This window comes from Myotis nattereri, assembly GCF_964212035.1.
Source record: "Myotis nattereri genome assembly, chromosome: 4".
NCBI lineage: Eukaryota > Metazoa > Chordata > Mammalia > Chiroptera > Vespertilionidae > Myotis > Myotis nattereri.
The window spans coordinates 88,005,587-88,024,576 of NC_138079.1; the positions used below are offsets into that span (position 1 = coordinate 88,005,587).

General features: G+C 42.2%; 2 protein-coding genes across 2 annotated transcripts in view; one reads left to right on the top strand and one right to left on the bottom strand.

Annotated features, from left to right (window-relative positions):
• Nucleotides 1–18,990, top strand: part of SEPTIN14 (septin 14) — a gene marked incomplete at both ends in the record, with an annotated part of 334,062 nt that overhangs the window by 196,071 nt on the left and 119,001 nt on the right.
• CCT6A (chaperonin containing TCP1 subunit 6A) lies at nucleotides 254–10,566 on the bottom strand. Its single transcript, XM_081089832.1, has 14 exons — nucleotides 10,298–10,566; nucleotides 9,794–9,857; nucleotides 9,005–9,139; nucleotides 7,987–8,160; nucleotides 7,379–7,482; nucleotides 6,602–6,712; nucleotides 6,202–6,361; nucleotides 6,020–6,102; nucleotides 4,582–4,678; nucleotides 4,132–4,279; nucleotides 3,361–3,494; nucleotides 2,636–2,738; nucleotides 1,781–1,853; nucleotides 254–1,272 (listed from the first exon to the last, which is right to left on the bottom strand). Exons 1-14 carry the CDS (start codon nucleotides 10,432–10,434, stop codon nucleotides 1,200–1,202), a joined length of 1,596 nt encoding a protein of 531 aa, XP_080945958.1. The 5' UTR covers nucleotides 10,435–10,566; the 3' UTR covers nucleotides 254–1,199.

Sequence of the window (18,990 nt, forward strand, 5' to 3'; positions counted from 1 at the left end):
GCACTACGTCCCGGCGCACACTGCCCCCTGGCGCATCCTCGAGATATTGGCAACCCGAGGGCGTAATTAGTCCAGCCCAGGAAGGGGTGGGGTCAGGTTAAGAAAAAGCAATTTTCTCAGGGTTAATGTGAAGAGGCCCTATATAATTTCAGAATCCCCTTCATGATCCTGTGAACATTCGGACTAACTTCCTTCCCTTTTATATTCAACCCCTTTTGTGCCTTGGAATACCAATGCAAGATGACAGAAAAGGTTTCAAGTTAAACTTTTATTGCACACTTACTGTAGCCAAGTCCTCAAAATACAAAACTTAGCAACACAATTTCACCTTCAAGGACTGTTCATTTACACCATCTGACCTGTATAAAAAATGATTTTTTGGAAACATGGTCAAATAATTTGGGGGGGGGGGGATGACACTGGAGGTTTGGGGATGGGTATTTCAGCATAAGTAAAGGTCCAGGGTGTGAAAATACAGTATGGTCTACCTGAAAATCTCTTCTCAACTAGGCCTGTCACCATGCCTTCAAATCTCTGTCTCCTCTATTTTAATTTTTGCATTTTATAAATGTGCAGCTCTTTCAACTCCCTTGCCTCTAGTTCACCCATCTTTCTACCCACTCCCACTTAACTTTCCTGGGGAGCATTTTAGCAAAGCTACTTCAAAGCATGAAATGTCCCACTAAAAGATCCAATCATTTTACTCACAGCAATTGATACTAAAGAAACAGGGATGCTTTCAAAACCCTGTTACTTAAGTGTTATTTATATTAGCATAAAATTTTTAATCTTAAATGCTCAATAGGGAATTATTGGATAAATTAAAATACATCATTAGAAGAAATTATTAAACCATTAAAATTTGTTTTTCAAGGAATATTTAATAAGATAGATACCATATGCTTTTCTAATGTGTTTTTTTTTTAATATCACAGAAACGAAAGCAAAATATTCTGTGCATATTGGGTGAAAACAGCCTGCTAGTTGTGCATACACTGAGTACAATTTAAAAAAAAATAGTGTAATTATAATTTCAGACTTTGGAATTTTAATAGGTAGTTGCCATTGCTCTCTCCTTTCTTCAGATGGGAAAATTCCTTTAAAAATCATTTGAAGCCAGGACAAAAATTCCATAGCTGTATTCTTAGGATCACTCTGTAGAGTCTTCATGATTCAGGTAGTACAGGGGAAGCTTCAATTCAACCTTTTAGAGAAGACATTCCAGCTCGCATGATCTCATCAACCAGGAGTATGTTGGTGGCAATCACAGTGCTGAAAGGGGGGGAAAAATCAGATGGCTCAGGTTCCAGATATGAACCCTAATTCAACTCAATTTCCAACTAATCCATGCAAATTACATCCAATTAAATTTCCCTTTCCCCCTCCATACATAAAAGTTTCATTTTTGCACTTTTTCTTTTACATTTTGATGAGGGCAGGGGTTGGGGGAATTAAACAGAATATGCCAAATAAAAAGAGTATACAGTGGGGCCTTGACTTACGAGTGTCCCGACTAACGAGTTTTTTGAGATACGAGCCGTCTTGAGTTGCGAACTAAAATTCGGGTTACGAGCCAGCTTCAGATACCCCACTGCTAGTTGGCGCAGCGAACGTAACAGTGACATCAGCCCAGCATCACGTGTCTCACTCGTTCACTTTATGATTTGACATACGAGTAATTTGAGTTACAAGCTCCGTCACGGAACGAATTAAACTCGTAAGTCAAGGCCCCACTGTAATTACCTAAAGGTTATTTTAGTTTTGACTTTCCCAAACTTACCAGGAGTGAAGAAGCTGTTTCTTTACACAATAGTTATCCCATACGCCTACTTCTGCTGCTACCATTGGCTCACCTGAAAAGTAATCCAGTAGTCTTAAAATCATATATAGCAGGTCATAAGATCAGAATGATCTTATGATTCCTGTGCACAGTATCTTTGATAAATGACTGATCTCTGCTTAGAAGACTTGAGTGGTAGGAAAGCTCTATTTCGTTACCAAATATTTGAACATCTTGTTTTTCTAGACACATTTGTCCATATTAAATTACAGCACTTGAACTATAATCTGGTCAAAATGGGCTTATCATTTTCCTCATTCCAGAGCCCTTCTTATTAAATGTAAACAAGGTTGCTGACAACAGTAGGTCTTACATATTGACTGGATCTCAGTTCTCTTATATTGTACTTACATAATTTGTGTTCTTACACTGGCCTAAGACCAGGGCTTTAAGTATTTCATTGTATTTGGTTCCCTCTTCCAGCATTATTTGCTACCCTTAGCCTTTTTCCATCAGTGAATATGATCATCTATTTTATATTTCCATATCATAGTCCCTGATAAAAAGTTGAGTAAACCTATTATGAAGCTTTTCAATATTAACCTGAACCACCTACCACCACTCAGTAACATCAACAAATCCATACTCTTTGAAACTATTCAAATGTATATATTTGATTCCCTTAATTACTGTATCTAGTAATTCTGTTTTTATACTATATTTTAGAACCCAGAGTTCACTGATAGGACTAATATTAAACTGCAAAGTAACTCCCCAAGATTCTTTTGATTCTTCCTGGCTTTACCTCACCTATACTATTGAGTTTTCCCCCTAGAAATAGTTGCATTTTCTTACCTGTGTTCAAGTCCACACCCACAAGTTGACCTGATTCCGAATGTTCTGCTTGAACTTTAACTAGTGTTTCCTGAAGATCAAAACCAGAATTCTGAGCAAGAACCTAAAGGCAAGCAAATTTAATCCTTTAAAATACAGGACCTAAGAACCGATAGTCAAATGCACAATAAATAAATAGTATATCCATTAATAATCAATAGAAAATCATTATATCGACTGTAGTTTAAACAAAAAGCAAGCTTGTACTCAAGTATATCCCCTATACACTGCAAACCCTCTTAAAATAGTTATCTCTTGCAACTTGAAACTTCAGATATTCAAGTTTCCTTTCTAGGGAAACCAAATACATTTGGATGTTCTAGTGCAGTGGTCGGCAAACTGTGGCTCGTGAGCCACATGTGGCTCTTTGGCCCTTTGGCCCCTTGAGTGTGGTTCTTCCACAAAATACCATGTGGGGGCACGCACATACAATACGATTGAAACTTCGTGGCCCATGCGCAGAAGTCGGTATTTTGTGGAAGAGCCACACTCAAGGGGCCGAAGAGCCGCGTGTGCCTCGCGAGCCGCAGTATGCCGACCACTGTTCTAGTGTTAGGGAGAAAACTGATCAAACTTACTCAAAATCCACATTATGGGAAAAAAAACCCACATCAAAAAACTTTCACATTCATCAGCAGAAATCATTTTGTTCCATTTTAGAAAATGGACTGTTACAAAAGTCAGACCTTGGGAATAATGAGCAATGCATCAGCAAACGCTTGCACTCCAAGCTGGGCCCTGCCCTTTACGCTGGGCTTGTATTTCACCAGGGCGTGTGACATTGCCACTTCCACTGCACCACCACCTGGAACTACACAGCCTGTTGGGTGGGTGGGGAAGGAAGGGGGAGAAGAGAGAAAATGCTCAGCTACAAAGAAAACTGTGGAATTATAAAACAAATTTTTTTTAAAACACACATACATGGCCCTGGCCAGTTTTGCTCAGTGGATAGAGCATCTGCCTGCAGACTGAAGGGTCCCGGGTTCGAACATGCCCAGGTTGCAGGCTTGATCCCCAGTGGGGGACATGCAGGAGGCAGCCGATCAATGATTTTCTCATCATTGATGTTTCTATCTCTCTCCCTCCCTCCCTCTTCCTTTCTCTCTGAAATCAATAAAAAATATTCAAAAAAATAAAAACACACAAACATGAAGACCATTAATTTCTTGAAAATTCAGTGTGACAGCAATTTTAATATTGCATTTGAAAGCAACATATCAAATAACATGATCTGATTTAACTAGCACTTGGAAGCTCTTACAATCTATTTATTTGTATCCACTTTTAGTAATGATATGCTATGAAAAAACCTGGCATACCATCATAGTCATTTTAAAGGGAAGACTACTTTTGCATGGTGTCTGGCTGTGTAAGCTACTGACAAAAAGAACACAGTATTCAGCCATGCCTTACAGAATAGCAAAAAGAATACAATTAGAATAAAGTGAGGATCTTACCATCATCAATAGCATTTTTAACAGCCCTCAAGCCATCTCTTATTGCATCTTTGATTTGAGTGAGTGTGTGCTTATTTGGTCCTTTGACCAATAATGTAACAGAGCGAGGATTGTTACATTTCTCAACAAAGGTGAACTTCTCTTCTCCCTATGTAAAGAGAATATTTTCAGAAAAACAGGACATAGTTGTACAAAGAATGATCAGAGAAAAAATGATAAATGGCACAGTCACAGAAAACACACCGAATTACATTCAAGTAATTTCTTAAAACAAACACACACACACACGTAAGAGAAATGTGACTTTCCCATCAGAGTATCACTGCTACACAAGGACCATCAAAATGTGTGTAAATAAAGCATAAATCTGATCCCAAGTTTGAATGAGTTTTTACTACTGAAGAATTCATGAACCAAAAAGTATTACCTTTGGAAAGAAAATACACTTACCAATGTATACTCATAGACAAGTCCTGCATGTCCCAAACAATCAGGATTTAGATCATCAAAAGAATTTAGAGCTACTCCACCACAAGCAAGAGTCAGCCTGAAATATTGAAGTATTTTAAGGAGATGTAAGTGATTTTTATCAGTTATGTTTAAAGAAAAGATTATTTTTAGGAAGAAATCTTTCAGAATTACATACTAAAATTATATTTTAAAATGTATTTTAACTTGTCCATTTATCACCAACCGGCTAAAAACTGGTCTTTTCTCCTAATCCTCCATTTAAACCACTTTTCCCAAGTCAGCAAATACTTCTCTGATATGATTTTTATTTTTTTAAAATATCTTTATTGATTTCAGAGAGGAAGGGAGGAGAGATAGAAACATCAATGATGAGAGAGAATCATTGATCGGCTGCCTCCTGCACACCCCTCACTGGTGATTGAGCCCATAACCCAGGCATGTGCCCTTGGCTGGAATCAAACCCGGGACCCTTCAGTCCGCAGGCCAATGCTCTATCCACTGAGCCAAGCTGGCTAGGGCTCTGATATGATTTTTAAAGATAAACAAAAGCTTTCTCATATTTCTCTGAAACCCTTTGATGCTGTCTCCTGACATGGAAATATATGTACACTCCGTCATTGTTTGAAAATAAAACAAGTATAGCCCAGCAGACGTGGCTCTGTGGTTGAACGTCAAGACAGGCACCAAGAGGTAACCAGGTCAGGGCACATGCCAGAGTTTCAGGCTCAACCCCAGCAAGGGGGTGCAGGAGGCAGCTGATCTATGTTGATGCTTCAATGTTTCTATCTCTCCCTCTCCCGTACTCTCTAAAATCAATAAAAACATATTTTAAAAATAAAACAAGTATAAACCAATGTTCATAGTGGCATTATTCATCATAGCCAAAAGGTAGAAACCCAAATGTCTCCTGACAGATAAATAGATAAATAAGGATGTGATATTATCCATACCATGGAATATTTGTCCTTAAAAAGGAATGAAATTTTGATACGTATTACAATCTGGATGAATCTTGAAAACATTATGCTTAATGAAATAAGTCAGACACAAAAGGGCAATTATTGTATGATTGCCTTATATGGGGTACCAAATTCAGAGACAACAGAACAGTATTTACAGGGGAAGGAGTGTGGGTAGAAGTAGGGAGGAGAAATGGGGAGTTACTGTTTAATAGGTACAGTTTCAGTTTGCAATACTGAAAAAGTTCTGAAAATGGATAATAGTGATGGTTGCACAACAATCTGAATACAACTTAATGCCACTGAATTTTTTACACTTTAAAAAAAGGGGAAAGTGGTATATTTTGTATTATGTGTATTTCATCAAAAGAAAAAAGCAAAAATAGAGGGGGGGAAGGAATAATCTCAGTTAACTTGCACAAATTCACGTCACTCAGATGATCTGCTATCTGCCATACCTTTCCATATTTCTTTTTTTCGCTCTGCGCAGAGCTACTATGCCTTCTTTTGCAAGAGCATCTAAGGAAAATGGGTCAATTCCCTATTAACAACAACAACAAAAAGTTAGTTTTAATATATTTCACCTGAAAAATCAAAATGGATGATACAAGCTAGTTTATAAAGCAAAGTTCATTCTCACCTTTTGATTAATAACAACAAATCCTTTCTTTGAGTCACCACAGACTTTCTTTTTCAGGTCTATTATTTTTTTAACTCTATCTTCAATGAATTTTCTTTCAGCTCTTACTAGTTTCTCTCTCTCTTCTGCACTCTTGTAAAAAAAGCCAGAATTCACTTCTCTATTAAAAATAAAAGTATGAGGGGAGAGGGAGAGTTAAAATGTTTATTTTATTTAACAAATAGCCACGTAATTCTGATCTGCCCTTGGTATATTCCGAGTTTATTCCTAGAATTCTCCCAAACCCAATCTGAGGCATTATTGTCTGTACAGTGGAGAAACTGAGTCTCACAAAGTGACTTGCCCAAAATATCAAGCTCCCCTGTTTCTCGATTCCGTTTGTAAGAGAATATAAACTCACGTTTTTTCATATTCTAAGGACACATTGCATGTAAGGATGTATGCATCTTCTACTCTTTTTTTCATATCAGGATGCCGTGCCCCATGGTCCAAAACAAGACCTCTGATTAAGCTGTTAAAATACATTAAAAATTATGGTATATATAAACATCTAATTACTATGTGACATAGCTGAAACTAATATTGTCTGTTAACTATAACTAAGAAATAAATAAAAAAACACATTATATTGTTATTGACTTTCAGCCCGGCTGGCGTGGTTCAGTGGTTGAGCATTGACCCATGAACCAGGAGATCATCGGTTTTATTCCTGGTCAGGGTTGCAGGCTCAATACCTCGTGAGGGTGTGCAGAAGGGAGCTGATCAATGTTTCTCTCACATCAATATTTCTATCTCTCTATCCTTCTCCCTTCCTCTCTCGCTCTAAAATAAAAAACATTTAAAAAAATATTCCTTACAATATCTAATTATTTAAAAAATGTTTTCAAGCTAGATCTTTGAAATATATAATTCCCCAACAGTCTCCCATTAGGTTTTGTATCCAACAGTTCAATAAATGCCAAACAACCGATGTAGCTCACTTTTCTGAGTCATTCTGACTATAAACACATTATACCATTAACTTCAAAAGTAAATATTACAGAGTCAATTAAATACTCATCTAGGCAATAGGTATTAATTCAAAGACACACACAAAAATCAGCCAAAAAATTGTATTGTATAAAGCGCCTATTTGTACACACACTTCATAAGCATTTCATAGCATTCTACCACCTACCTTGTATCGGTTTCAGATTTATGTTTCATCTCCATGATCTCAACCATGAAGAGGTCAATAGGTTCATCTTGTTTTTTAATGGCCAAAATGGAATCAACTACAGCCTACAAGAAGAGTATAACCATTAAATGAATTTGATTTGCAGAAGTCAAGATGCTTGTGTTACTTGTTCTGCAGAGTTTACAGTTTCTCGACTTTAACATCCTTCAAACTGATCTAAGTCTTTTTCTATGAGCTAATAGAATACATTTGCAAAGGGCTGAAGTCATTTATATTTCTTAAACTTCAATTTGTCATTACCTAAAGAATCAGACATCCCTCCTATTTTATTAAAAACACTGTTAAACATTGTTAACAGTAAGCTTTTAAATAATAAAATCTCTAATTATAAAACTTAATGAAAGCTCTGATTATACCTTTATAACCTGGTCAGGTATATGATTATTTGAATTTCTCACTTTACTTTTTTAAGGACACAGATCAGATTATCACTGCCACAGGAATGAACCTACTTTTTCATGTATGAAGACTTTAGAGAGCAATCTATAATTGAAATTGGTAAGTATACTGATGTTTCTAAAATCAGGGGCTTTTAATTCAACACATACCTCTGTTAAGACATCAGCAAGTTCCGCATGAACTTTAGTACGCAGAGATGTTCTGGCCACATCTATGAGTGTTTCCCTGTCCATCTCTTTGCTTACTTTGACTTGTTCCAAAAACTGAAGTGCCTTTTCCTTTGCAGCTTCAAATCCTTCTGTTACTATTCTGGGATGAAGACCCTATAATGAAGACAATTACAAACCACCACTAACCCTGGAGTTCTTCAATTAGATGCCACTATAGCTCATGATAAAGCATATTTTTGAAGATTTATTCTGGATCATTCCTATCCTTTAATACAATACAATGTGCTGACTTTATGAATACATTTAAAAGGATAAACAGTCCTTTCAATGCAGAGGAAAAGAACAGACATTGCTCTAGCACAGAGTCAAAGCCAAGGGAACTATAAAGCACACTTGGGTGTTCACTGTGCAAACCGCAAGGAGTAGCAACAAAAACTCAACATGTCACAACAACTTGCAGTCAACAGACCATTTTATCTTTCCTATAGGTAATCTGAAATAAATTCACATCATTTACTAATAGAAAGTAGACAGGGTAACTAAGAGTCTGCTTTCTCTGTCTTCCCAAGAAGTTCTTTCTGACATCAGATTAGTATTCATTGAGGTTTGCTTTAATCTTAGAACTACTCTGGGCTAAAAAAGGTGCAGAATTTTTATTTAAGTTTTTGGTTGGCTTTTTCCTTATAAGTTGTCCCAAACATCCCATTTTTAGATCTCAATTATTAACCTACATCATAGACAGATATAAATAATATATGCAATGCAACTTGATAAAAGAAAACCTTTCAGGCCAAGGAAGATTTAACTTGTCCAGAATCACAATAACTTTGTGTCAGACGAAGATAAAGACTCTGGTTTCCAGACTTAAGCCCCCCTGCTCTTCACATTCTGCTATGGCCTCAGCCACTATTAATGCATCAATGAATTTGTAGAAATAAAACCCATATTATTTCTTATACATAATAAAATATCACAAAAACACAAGAATCATGTATACTTCAGAAATGTAGAGATCCGCCTGTTTCAGCAGTTCTCCAATGATTAGGACATTGGACGTGGTACCGTCACCCGTTATGTCATCCTGGGCTGTCGCTACTTTGGCTATTAAGGAGGCTGTTGGGTGTTGAATTTGCTGAAAAGTAGAAAAAGACAAAATTAAGTAACTTTAAAACAATCCAAATATACCTTAAAATGTGAGAAAGGCCTCCTTTTAAGTGCTATGTACCCAAATTGCCCAAGGGTTCAGCTACGTATTCCTTTAGTTATTTTGCACTGTCAGTTCCTGACAACTAAAACCTTTTCATAGATAAATCGGTTTACTTCTCAAGATCATCTCTAATTTCCTGGGAAGGAAATCTGAGGCTCAGTTAACGTGTACTCCAAGTGATAGAGCGAACAAGTACAGTACCTAATAGTTTCAAACCCATGCAAGCCTCCTTATGACAAAGCGAGGACCCGTGTGCCTTCTCCAGGATCACTTGGCACGATCCAAACAATGAACAGCCCTGCTGGCCAAGACCACCAGTGGATGCCACATTACTGGATGGGAAGGCTTTGGAGGAACAGGCTACCCGTCAAGTCTCCAGGGCTCCTCACTGCACGGTACGGTACTGTACTGTACTGTACTGTAGCTACTATGACTGATCACATTTCTTTCCTACTTCCTGCATTGTCTGGAAAACTACCTGATGAGAATACGATGTCCTCCTACATCGAGAATAAACATTACAGATCTTCCCACAAACCCAACGCCCTATGGAGAACCCAGACGGCGCGGACCGCTCACCATTTCATGCAGCAGCACATTGCCATCTTTAGTGAGCTTGATGTCTCCAGCTCCAGACACAAGCCTGTTCGAGGGGCAGAAATGAACCCGTGTGACTTTTTCCACGGAGACCAAAGGGACCCCGCGAAACCCAGTCCTCCGGCGCCGGGGCCACAGGGTTGGTTCCCTCCTCCCGGGAGGCATCAGGAATGGTGCAGTGCCCCCCCTCCCTGCTGAACACGTCTGCCGAGTCCCCGGGGTCGCGCAAGCCCCAAAGCACGAGGGACGGCCGCCGCGCACGCGGGCAGCTTTGTTCCCCGCGGAGACGGCACCGACTACGAGAGGCAATGGCCGGAGCAGGATACAGGCCCGACCAGGGAGAACGCGGGAAAAGGGACTGCAGCGGCGCACGGAGGCCCGGGGGCCAGGCGGGCTGGAGACCACCACTCGGGGCATGCGGCATGCGGCCCGCGGCGGTGAGCGCAGCGCGGGCCCGCCCGGCCCTCCCCTCCAGCCCCGCCTTACATCTTCATGGTGCCCTTAGGCCCCAAGTTGGTCCTCAGCACGTCCTGCAGACCCCGGGCCGCGCTGATGTTGACTGCCAACGCTGCCTGGGCTCGGGCCACCTCGGCTTTCGGGTTCAGGCTCTTCACGGCCGCCATAGTGGAGCCCGCAGAAGAGGGAAAGACCGACGCTGGCTCAGCCGGGCCGCGAGGCGCTCTCCGGGTCTTCTGGAAGAGTCGGGCGCGCCCGCCCGCCCCCTGCGTGCCTACGCGCCGCCGCCATTGGGCCGCGGGTCCGCCGGCGCCTCCGCTCATTGGGTCGCAGTCCTGCGGCCCCGCCCCCTCGCGCCGGGGCCCCTGCGCCATTGCGCCCGGAAGGTTCCTGTCCCCGGGCAGCGTGGCGGGCAGGGCTAGTGTTACCAGCCCGTCCGTTCTAGGTCCGCGGACCGATTTGTGCGCCGGGTCTGGGGCTGGGTCTGCGCGTTACCCGAGAGGGGGGTCTCTTTCCTGGGGCCTCTGCCCGCAGGATGTAGGGTGGGCTTTCTCCCGCTCCCATTCCCGCGGTTGGCCTTGCTCCCTCCCCTGCTTTTATGCCTGTTACCTGCGTTTTCTGGGTTATACACTCTGTGCTTGACAATGTTCCAGGTCCTCTGTGGGTACTTGAATGAATCTGATGAGGGCTGTGAGGGGAAAGGGGGCTGTGCAAGAAATCGGTCGAGCTCAGGCGGGCCACATGGTCGGTCTGACAAGCTCAGTGACCAAAAGTCACCACCTAGGATGGTCTGATCACAAATTCCAACCGTGCAGGTCAGCGCTGGTCGTCATCCCAGGCCTACATGGCTCCCTTAGCCAAGGTCAGTCTCTACCTGAGTGAGCTCTGTCCCTTGTTCTCATGCAGCTAAGATATAGCTTAGAAATGTATTTTCCTACCCCTGGAAGGCATAACTGCTGGCACCAGAGCAAGAGACCAAAGAACCCCTCATTATCTTGTTCCCTGAATATCATCTCTGTATGCTATAAGTTTTTATTTTAAAAATATTTTTATAGAGAGCCCGGCCAGTACTCAGTGGTTGAGGAGGTCACGGTTCCATTCCGGGACAGGGCACATGCCCAAGTTGCAGGCTCTATCCCCAATAGGGGTGGGGTGGGAGGCATTGATGTTTCTCTCTTCCTCTCCCTCTCTGAAATCAATAAAAACTAAAAATATATATTCTTTTTCTAGAGAGAGAGAGGGAGAGCATGAGAGAGAAACATTGATGGGCTGCCTTCTGCACACTACCCCCTACTGGGATCAAGCCCACAATATCCACAAGTGCCCTGACCTGGAATCGAACCAGTAACCTTTCAGTGCACCAGACGACACCCAACGAACTGAGTCACATCAACTAGGGTGATATAAATGTTAATTATTTTCATAAAATATATTTGTATTGATTTCAGAGGGGAAGGGAGAGGGAGGGAGAGAGAGAAACATCAATGCTGAGAGAGAATCACTGATCAGCCGCCTCCTGCACACCCCACACTGGGGACTGAACCTGCAACCTGGGCATGAGCCCTGAGCCAGAACCGAACCCAGGACCTTTCAGTCCGCAGGCCAACTCTGTCCACTGAACCAAACCAGCCAGGGCTAAATGTTAATTATTAACTATCCTGTACCCACCAATGTAAAAGAAATATATGTTTCTCCATTTTACCTTTTATCCAATCCTAGAGAGTTCCCTGCTATGCTTTCTTCCACCTTATTAGTCTAACACCAGTGGGTTTTAAGTAACCCTCCTTATTATCCTCCTTTAATTATGATGTATAAAATAAGCTGCAACACTGCCATTCTCCGGAGCCTTTCTCAGTCTGTTGAGATCTTACTTCCTGGTGTATGTTGTTAATTTGTCTCAAATAAGCTCATAAAAATTAATTCTTTAGGTTTGGATGTTTCTTTTTTAAAATGTGTTTTTATCGATTAAGAGAGAGAGGCAGGGAGAGGAAGAGAGAGAGAGAGAGAGAGAGACATCAATGTGAGAAACACCTATCAGTTGCCTCCCATACGTGTCTCAACGAGGGATTGAACCCGAAACCTGGGCACGTACCCTGGCCAGGAATTGAATCGGTGACCTGTAGGTACATGGGACGATGCTCAACCAACTGAGCCACACCAGCCAGGGCAGACGTTTCTCACCTTGACAGGACCCTCGCCCAGTGTCCTAGGTGTGTTAGGCTAGGGAAAATGAAGTGATAAATGCAAGGTAGAAAGTGCTAGATGCTTTCAGAAAGCTACAGGATTGGTGCCATGGCATTTGAGGTGAAGCAAGAGTCAGTTCACCTTTCAGACTCAGAACACACTGCTGAGGCCTTTCTTAGGCCCTTAAGTCAGGTTTGAAAACTCAAACTTGATTCGACAATGGTGTCCAGCCTGTGAGAGGACTCTACTTTTAAAAAATACGTTTTTATTGATTTTAGAGAGAGAGAAAGAGGGATAAAAAGATAAAAACATTAATGAGAAACACCTATCCGCTGCCTCCTACATGCCCCCTTACTGAGGATCGAGCCTGCAACCCAGGCATGTGCCCTGACTAGGAATCAAACTGGTGACTTCTTGGTTCATGGGTCGACCCTCAACCACAGAGCCACACAAGCTAGGCAAGAGGACTCTATTTTTAAGAGAAAAATTCTGAACGATGTCCACAATTGTTTTCTAATTTCTAGTTCCCCAAGTATGAGGTATTTAGTAACGCTTTATATTTCATTTTTATAGATAATAATAAAAGTTATTCAAAAGGTGCCAAAGGGTATATTGTAAAAAGTTAAGTCTTCCTCCCTCTGTTGTAACTTCCACCAGACAAGCACTGTTACCTTTGGATGCTTTGAATTCCCCCAGATGCTTTCTGAATTTATAAATAAATATATATGTATAAATAAAAGCATTTTTTCTCCACACAAAATGGCAATTTATAATACACAATGCTAGCCAACACCGGTTTGGCTCAATGGATAGAGCGTTGGCCTGCGGACCGAAGGGTCCAGGGTTCGATTCCGGTCAGGGGCATGTACCTTGGTTGCGGGCACATCCTCAGTGTGGGGTGTGCAGGAGGCAGCTGATTGATGTTTCTTTCTCATCGATGTTTCTGACTCTCTATTCCTCTCCCTTCCTCTCTGTAAAAAATCAATAAAATATATTTTTAAAAAAAGCTAAAAAAAAAATGGATAATACACAATGCTGCATGTGTTATACTTTAGGTACCTTGGAGATTGTACCATATCAATACAAATAGAGATTCCTCATTAACAGCTGCATGATATTACATAGGTTTGTATATTTGATAATCACAAAAGCATCTATATAAGTTTGAGTAATAGCACAACACAGTAGAAGAAGATTCATGATGTTACTTGCTGTGCATGCAGATTTATTTAACTACCGTTAGAGATGATGTCACTTAGCCCTACTTTATAGATTAGAAAATTGAGTCAAAAAGTTAAGTAACTTGTCCAAGGTCACATACTGGTAAACACTGCAAAACTAGAATCCAAACATGAACAGAGATGAAGATTGTAGAATATCAGGCCTCTACTTACAGGTAGGGAAATGGGGAGTGGAAAGACTCTCACTTTCCTGAGGTGAAAAGTTTAAGGGGCACTAAAAATTCAATAATTGAGATCAATTATATATGTACATATTTTAATCCTCACCTGAGGAGTGAGGATATTTTTTCCACTGATTTTTAGAGAGAGTAGAAGGGAAGGGGATAGAGGCAAAGAGAGAAACATTGAAGTGAGAGAGACAGATCAATTAGTTGCCTCCTGCTCAAGCCCTGACTAGGGCTGAGAATTGAACCTGCAACCAAGCTACGTGCCTTTGACCAGGAATTGAACCCCGAGACCCTTCAGTCCGTGGGCCAATGCTCTGACCACTGAAAAACCCTGCCAGAATGCAATATTTTAATGCAATATTTTTTAAAAATCAAAGTTAATACAAAAACTCCACAATTAACAAATATCAGAGTTTTAAATTAGGCATCTCCACAAACATCCTCTCAGGCATTAGACAAAGCAAAACAGAAGGATCCCCTTGATTCCTCTAGAGGCAATCTATTTGCATATTTTATTTTACTAGTCTTGGTTATCACAAGTTACTCAACTTTTTTGACTCAATTTTCTAATCTATAAAGTAGGGGTAAGTGACATCCTAGAGAAAATTAAATGTGTAACATGGGCTGTATGTGCCAAATGTGGAAGGTGTTAAGTAAATTGTCACTACTGCATTCATATAATGTAATTATTTATTTTTTTTAGCAGCTTGACAGATAGGTTTTCAATTTCTTGCTCTCTCTCTCTCTCTCTCTCTCTTTTCCTTCCGGCACCCCCATGATGGGAATGTTGTTACTGTTGAAGTTTTCCTAGAGGCTCCTTACACTATCCTCATTTAAAATATATATATATGTATATATATTTTTAAATATATTTTATTGATTTTTTACAGAGAGGAAGGGAGAAAGATAGAGAGTTAGAAACATCGATGAGAGAGAAACATCGATCAGCTGCCTCCTGCACACTTCCCACTGGGGATGTGCCCGCAACCCAGGTACATGCCCTTGACCGGAATCAAACCCGGGACCCCTCAGTCCGCAGGCCGACACTCTATCCGCTGAGCCAAACCGGTTTCGGCTTAAAATATATATATTTTTTGATATCAGAGAGGAAGGGAGAGGGAGAGAGAGAAACATCAATGATGACAGAGAATCATTGATCAGCTGCCTCCTGCACGCCCCTTTGTGGGGATCGAGCCACAACTGGAGCATGTGCCCTTGACTGGAATCGAACCCAGGACCCTTCAGTCTGCAGGCCGACCCTCTATCCACTGAGCCAAACCAGCTAGAGCCACTATCTTCTTTTTTTAAAAAAATATATTTTATTGATTTTTTACAGAGAGGAAGGGAGAGAGATAGAGAGTTAGAAACATCGATGGGAGAGAAACATCGATCAGACGCCTCCTGCACATCTCCTACTGGGGATGTGCCCGCAACCCAGGTACATACCCTTGACCGGAATCGAACCTGGGACCTTTCAGTCCGCAGGCCGACGCTCTATCCACTGAGCCAAACTGGTTTCGGCTATCTTCATTTTTTAAAATCATTTTTTCTTTTTGCTGTTCTAATTGGATTTTTTTTTAATAAATATTTTTTTATTGATTTTTTACAGAGAGGAAGGGAGAGGGATAGTGAGTTAGGAACATCGATGAGAGAGAAACATCGATCAGCTGCCTCCTGCACACCCCCTACTGGGGATGTGCCCACAACCAAGGTACATGCCCTTGACCAGAATCGAACCTGGGACCCTCCAGTCCGTAGGCCAATGCTCTATCCACTGAGCCAAACCGGTCAGGGCTAATTGGGTATTTTCTACTTCCTGATATTCCAAATCACTGATTTAATTATCTGCTGCATCTACTCTACTGCTGATTCCCTGTAATTTATTCTTCATTTCAGTTAGTATATCCTCATTTCTGACTGGCTCTTTTTTATGCTTTCCATGTCTTTTTTTTATGCTGTTGAAGTTCTCAGTAAGATCCTTGAGCATCTTTTTCTGGAGATTTCTCCTGTTCTGTCATTTGTGACTTATTTCTTTGTCTCTTCATTTTGGCTGTTTCCCTGTGTTTGTTTCTATGTATTAGGTAGAGCTGCTACATCTCCTGGACTTGGTAGAGTGGCCTTGTCTAGTAGGTGTCCTATAGGGCGCCCCCTAGTCACCTGACCTGGGTGCTCCAGGTGCACCCCTGTGTAGGCTCTGTACACTGTCCTGTTGTAGTTGAGGTTTGGTTGCTGTTGGCACATCACTGGGAGGAATTGACCCTACGACTGATGGGCCGTGAGGAGTGAGGGCCAACTGCAACTACAGCAGAGTTACTGTTGTGCAGGGGCTGGCCCTACAGAGCAGGACTTGCTTCAATAGGACTTTGGTGCTTGCTGAGTTCACCCCTTGAGTGTGTCATTTATGGAGGTGCAAGGGTTGTAATCTGGTGTGGTCTATAGCTGTCCACTGGGTGCACTGGCTCTGAGGCCTCCCGGAAGGTACATGGTCAGCCACCACCTGTGCCCTTCCTGGGGCCAAGTGGCACAAGCTACAGAGTGATCTGCAGATGGCTGCTACTTATGCTGGACTTGGAGGTGTCTAGGAGAGGCCAAGCTGTGAACCAAGGCCAGGTGCTGCTAGTGCCAGGCCTGGGACCACTTACCAAGAGGTACACGGTACACAGAGACCAGATTTGAGAGATTTTAAGAAAATCTGAAGAGAGGCCATTTGGATGGAAAAGCCACTAGAAACAGCTTGGGTGGGCCCGAAATTTGGGTGGGGCAGGGTCTCAGGGAATCACCAGGGCGGGGCAAATAGGGTTAGCTAGGTTGATGGAGACTCCCATGTGGTACCTGCCTGTGGGCTCTGTGGAGAAAGGCCTCTTCCAGCACTCCTGTCTGGGACAAAGCTGCCTCTAGCAGCTTTCACCCCAATGCCAGACAACTCAGTACCTCCCCTAGGTCCCTGGTGCCTTTCTAGCTGCTGCCCCAGTGCTGGAGCTCAAAGCAAATGAGTCAAAGTAAGTCTGCTTGGGCCCTTTAAGAGGAATGCCTGGGCCCTGGCCAGCGTGGCTCAGTTGGTTGAGCACCCGTGCACCAAGAGGTTGCTGGTTTGATTCTGCGTCAGTGCACATGCCCAAATCGAGGGATCAATACCCAGTAGGGAGCATGCAGGAGGCAGCCGATCAATGTTTCTCTCTCCCTCTCCCTCTCCCTCTCCCTTCCTCTTTCTCTAAAATCGATAAAAACATCCCTAGCTGGTTTGGCTCAGTGGATAGAGCATCGGCCTGAGGACTGAAGAATCCCAGTTTCGATTCCAGTTAAGGGCATGTACTTTGAATTCAGGCTCCTACCTGGTCCAGGCCCTGGTCAGGGCTCATGCAAGAGGCAACCAATAGATGTGCTTCTCTCACATCGGTATTTCTCTCTCTCTCTTCTACTCTCTAAAAATTAATGGAAAAATATCCTCGGGTGAATAATAATAAAATCAGTAAAAATATTTTAAAAAAAGAGGAATGCCTGGGATTCCAGCTGCACTCTGCGTCACTAAGCCATAATCCCCGCTGGTTTTTATAACTTTTATAATTTATAGGGACTTCTCTTCCTGGCACTGGAACCCTGGGCTGGGGGGCTTGATGTGGGGCTGGGACTCCTCCTTCTTTGTGCTGTTGTTGTTAACCCTCATCTGAGGATATTTTTTCCATTGATTTTTCTTTTTTTTAAAAATAATTTTAAAAAATATTTTTATTGATTTCAGAGAGGAAGGGAGAGACAGAAACATCAATGATGAGAGAGAATCATTGATCAGCTGCCTCTAGCACACCCCCTACCAGGAATCTAGCCCATAACCTGGGCATGTGTCCCTGACTAGGAATTGAACCAGTGACCTCTTGGCTCATGGGTCAAACCTCAACCACCGAGCCATACTGGCCAGGCTAGATGTTATCTTTAGGGAGGAAAAGATCAGGGGGGTCTAAACTGCATGAGCATCAATATGCTAGGGGCAAGGTTCTTGTTTTCCCAGTTCTGCCCTTTACTAGGCATCTGGGGCTTTCTGCTGGGGTGCGTTTCTGTACCTGGCCCATTGTCCTGGCTCTGCTCACGTCTGCCTAACTGCCTAGAATATTTCCAGTAGTAAAGAGAGTAGTAGTAACAGTACAAAAATAGAAATATGCAAAATGTCATCATTGGATACTTCTAGTTAAACACTTATAAGAGGCAAGAATCTGGGTAACCATGTATTTGCTATCATTTAACATTTTTGTCAAATTAATGAATATGATGAGATAGATTGACTGGTTGATCCTAATGTCACTGGACAAAGTGGGGGAAAGAAAAGGATGAGCTCAAAGGATTCAAATTCCCAGCTCAAGCATTGTCTAATGACCTGAAAGGTTTCTAAGTCTATCCATCCCGAGTCTTTAATGTCAGTAGCTGTGTAGCTTCAAATAGCTAAAAATTGAACTCAGAATCTCACGTAAGTGGCTGAATTGCAACGCAAACTGACAAATGAGGGCATTGATGAAGAAGGAGTGGTGTCCTGAAACTTGGAATGGAAATGTGAGAACACCCTGAGGAAGTCTGGATGGTGAGCTCCTAAACCTTGTTGAATCCTCTTTGCCAGCAGAAGCAGCCTGTCTGTCCCTGTCTCTGGAGATCTACCCTGCATTGCCCGGTGAAACTGTGATGGTCTCCCCTGAGGCAGTTCCCTTACAAGCCACTGACTGTCTTCAGGACCCATGCCCTCCACCCCTCTTTTCTTCTAGAACTAGAATGACTTCAGTCCCAGCAGGCCCTGGAGACACAAGTAAATTACAGGAACAAGTGGCCCAAAGATCCATGATGCCCATTCCTGCTACACTACCTTCTTCTCACAGCCTGTTCCTTTGCGGGAAGGAACAACTCATGGAACGTTTCCTGTGATCAGCTAACAGAGGAAGAGACAGCTTGGGCCTGGTTTACAGACGGCTATGCAGGCACCACCGAAAAGTGAACAGCTGCAGTTTTACAGCTCCTTTCTGGGACTTCCCTAAAAGACAGTGGTAACAGAGACTCCCCCAGCAGGCAGAATGTCAAGCAAGGAATCTGGTTACTCGTAATATACTTTGCTTGGAAGGAGAAATGGCCTGATGAGTAATTATATACCAATTTA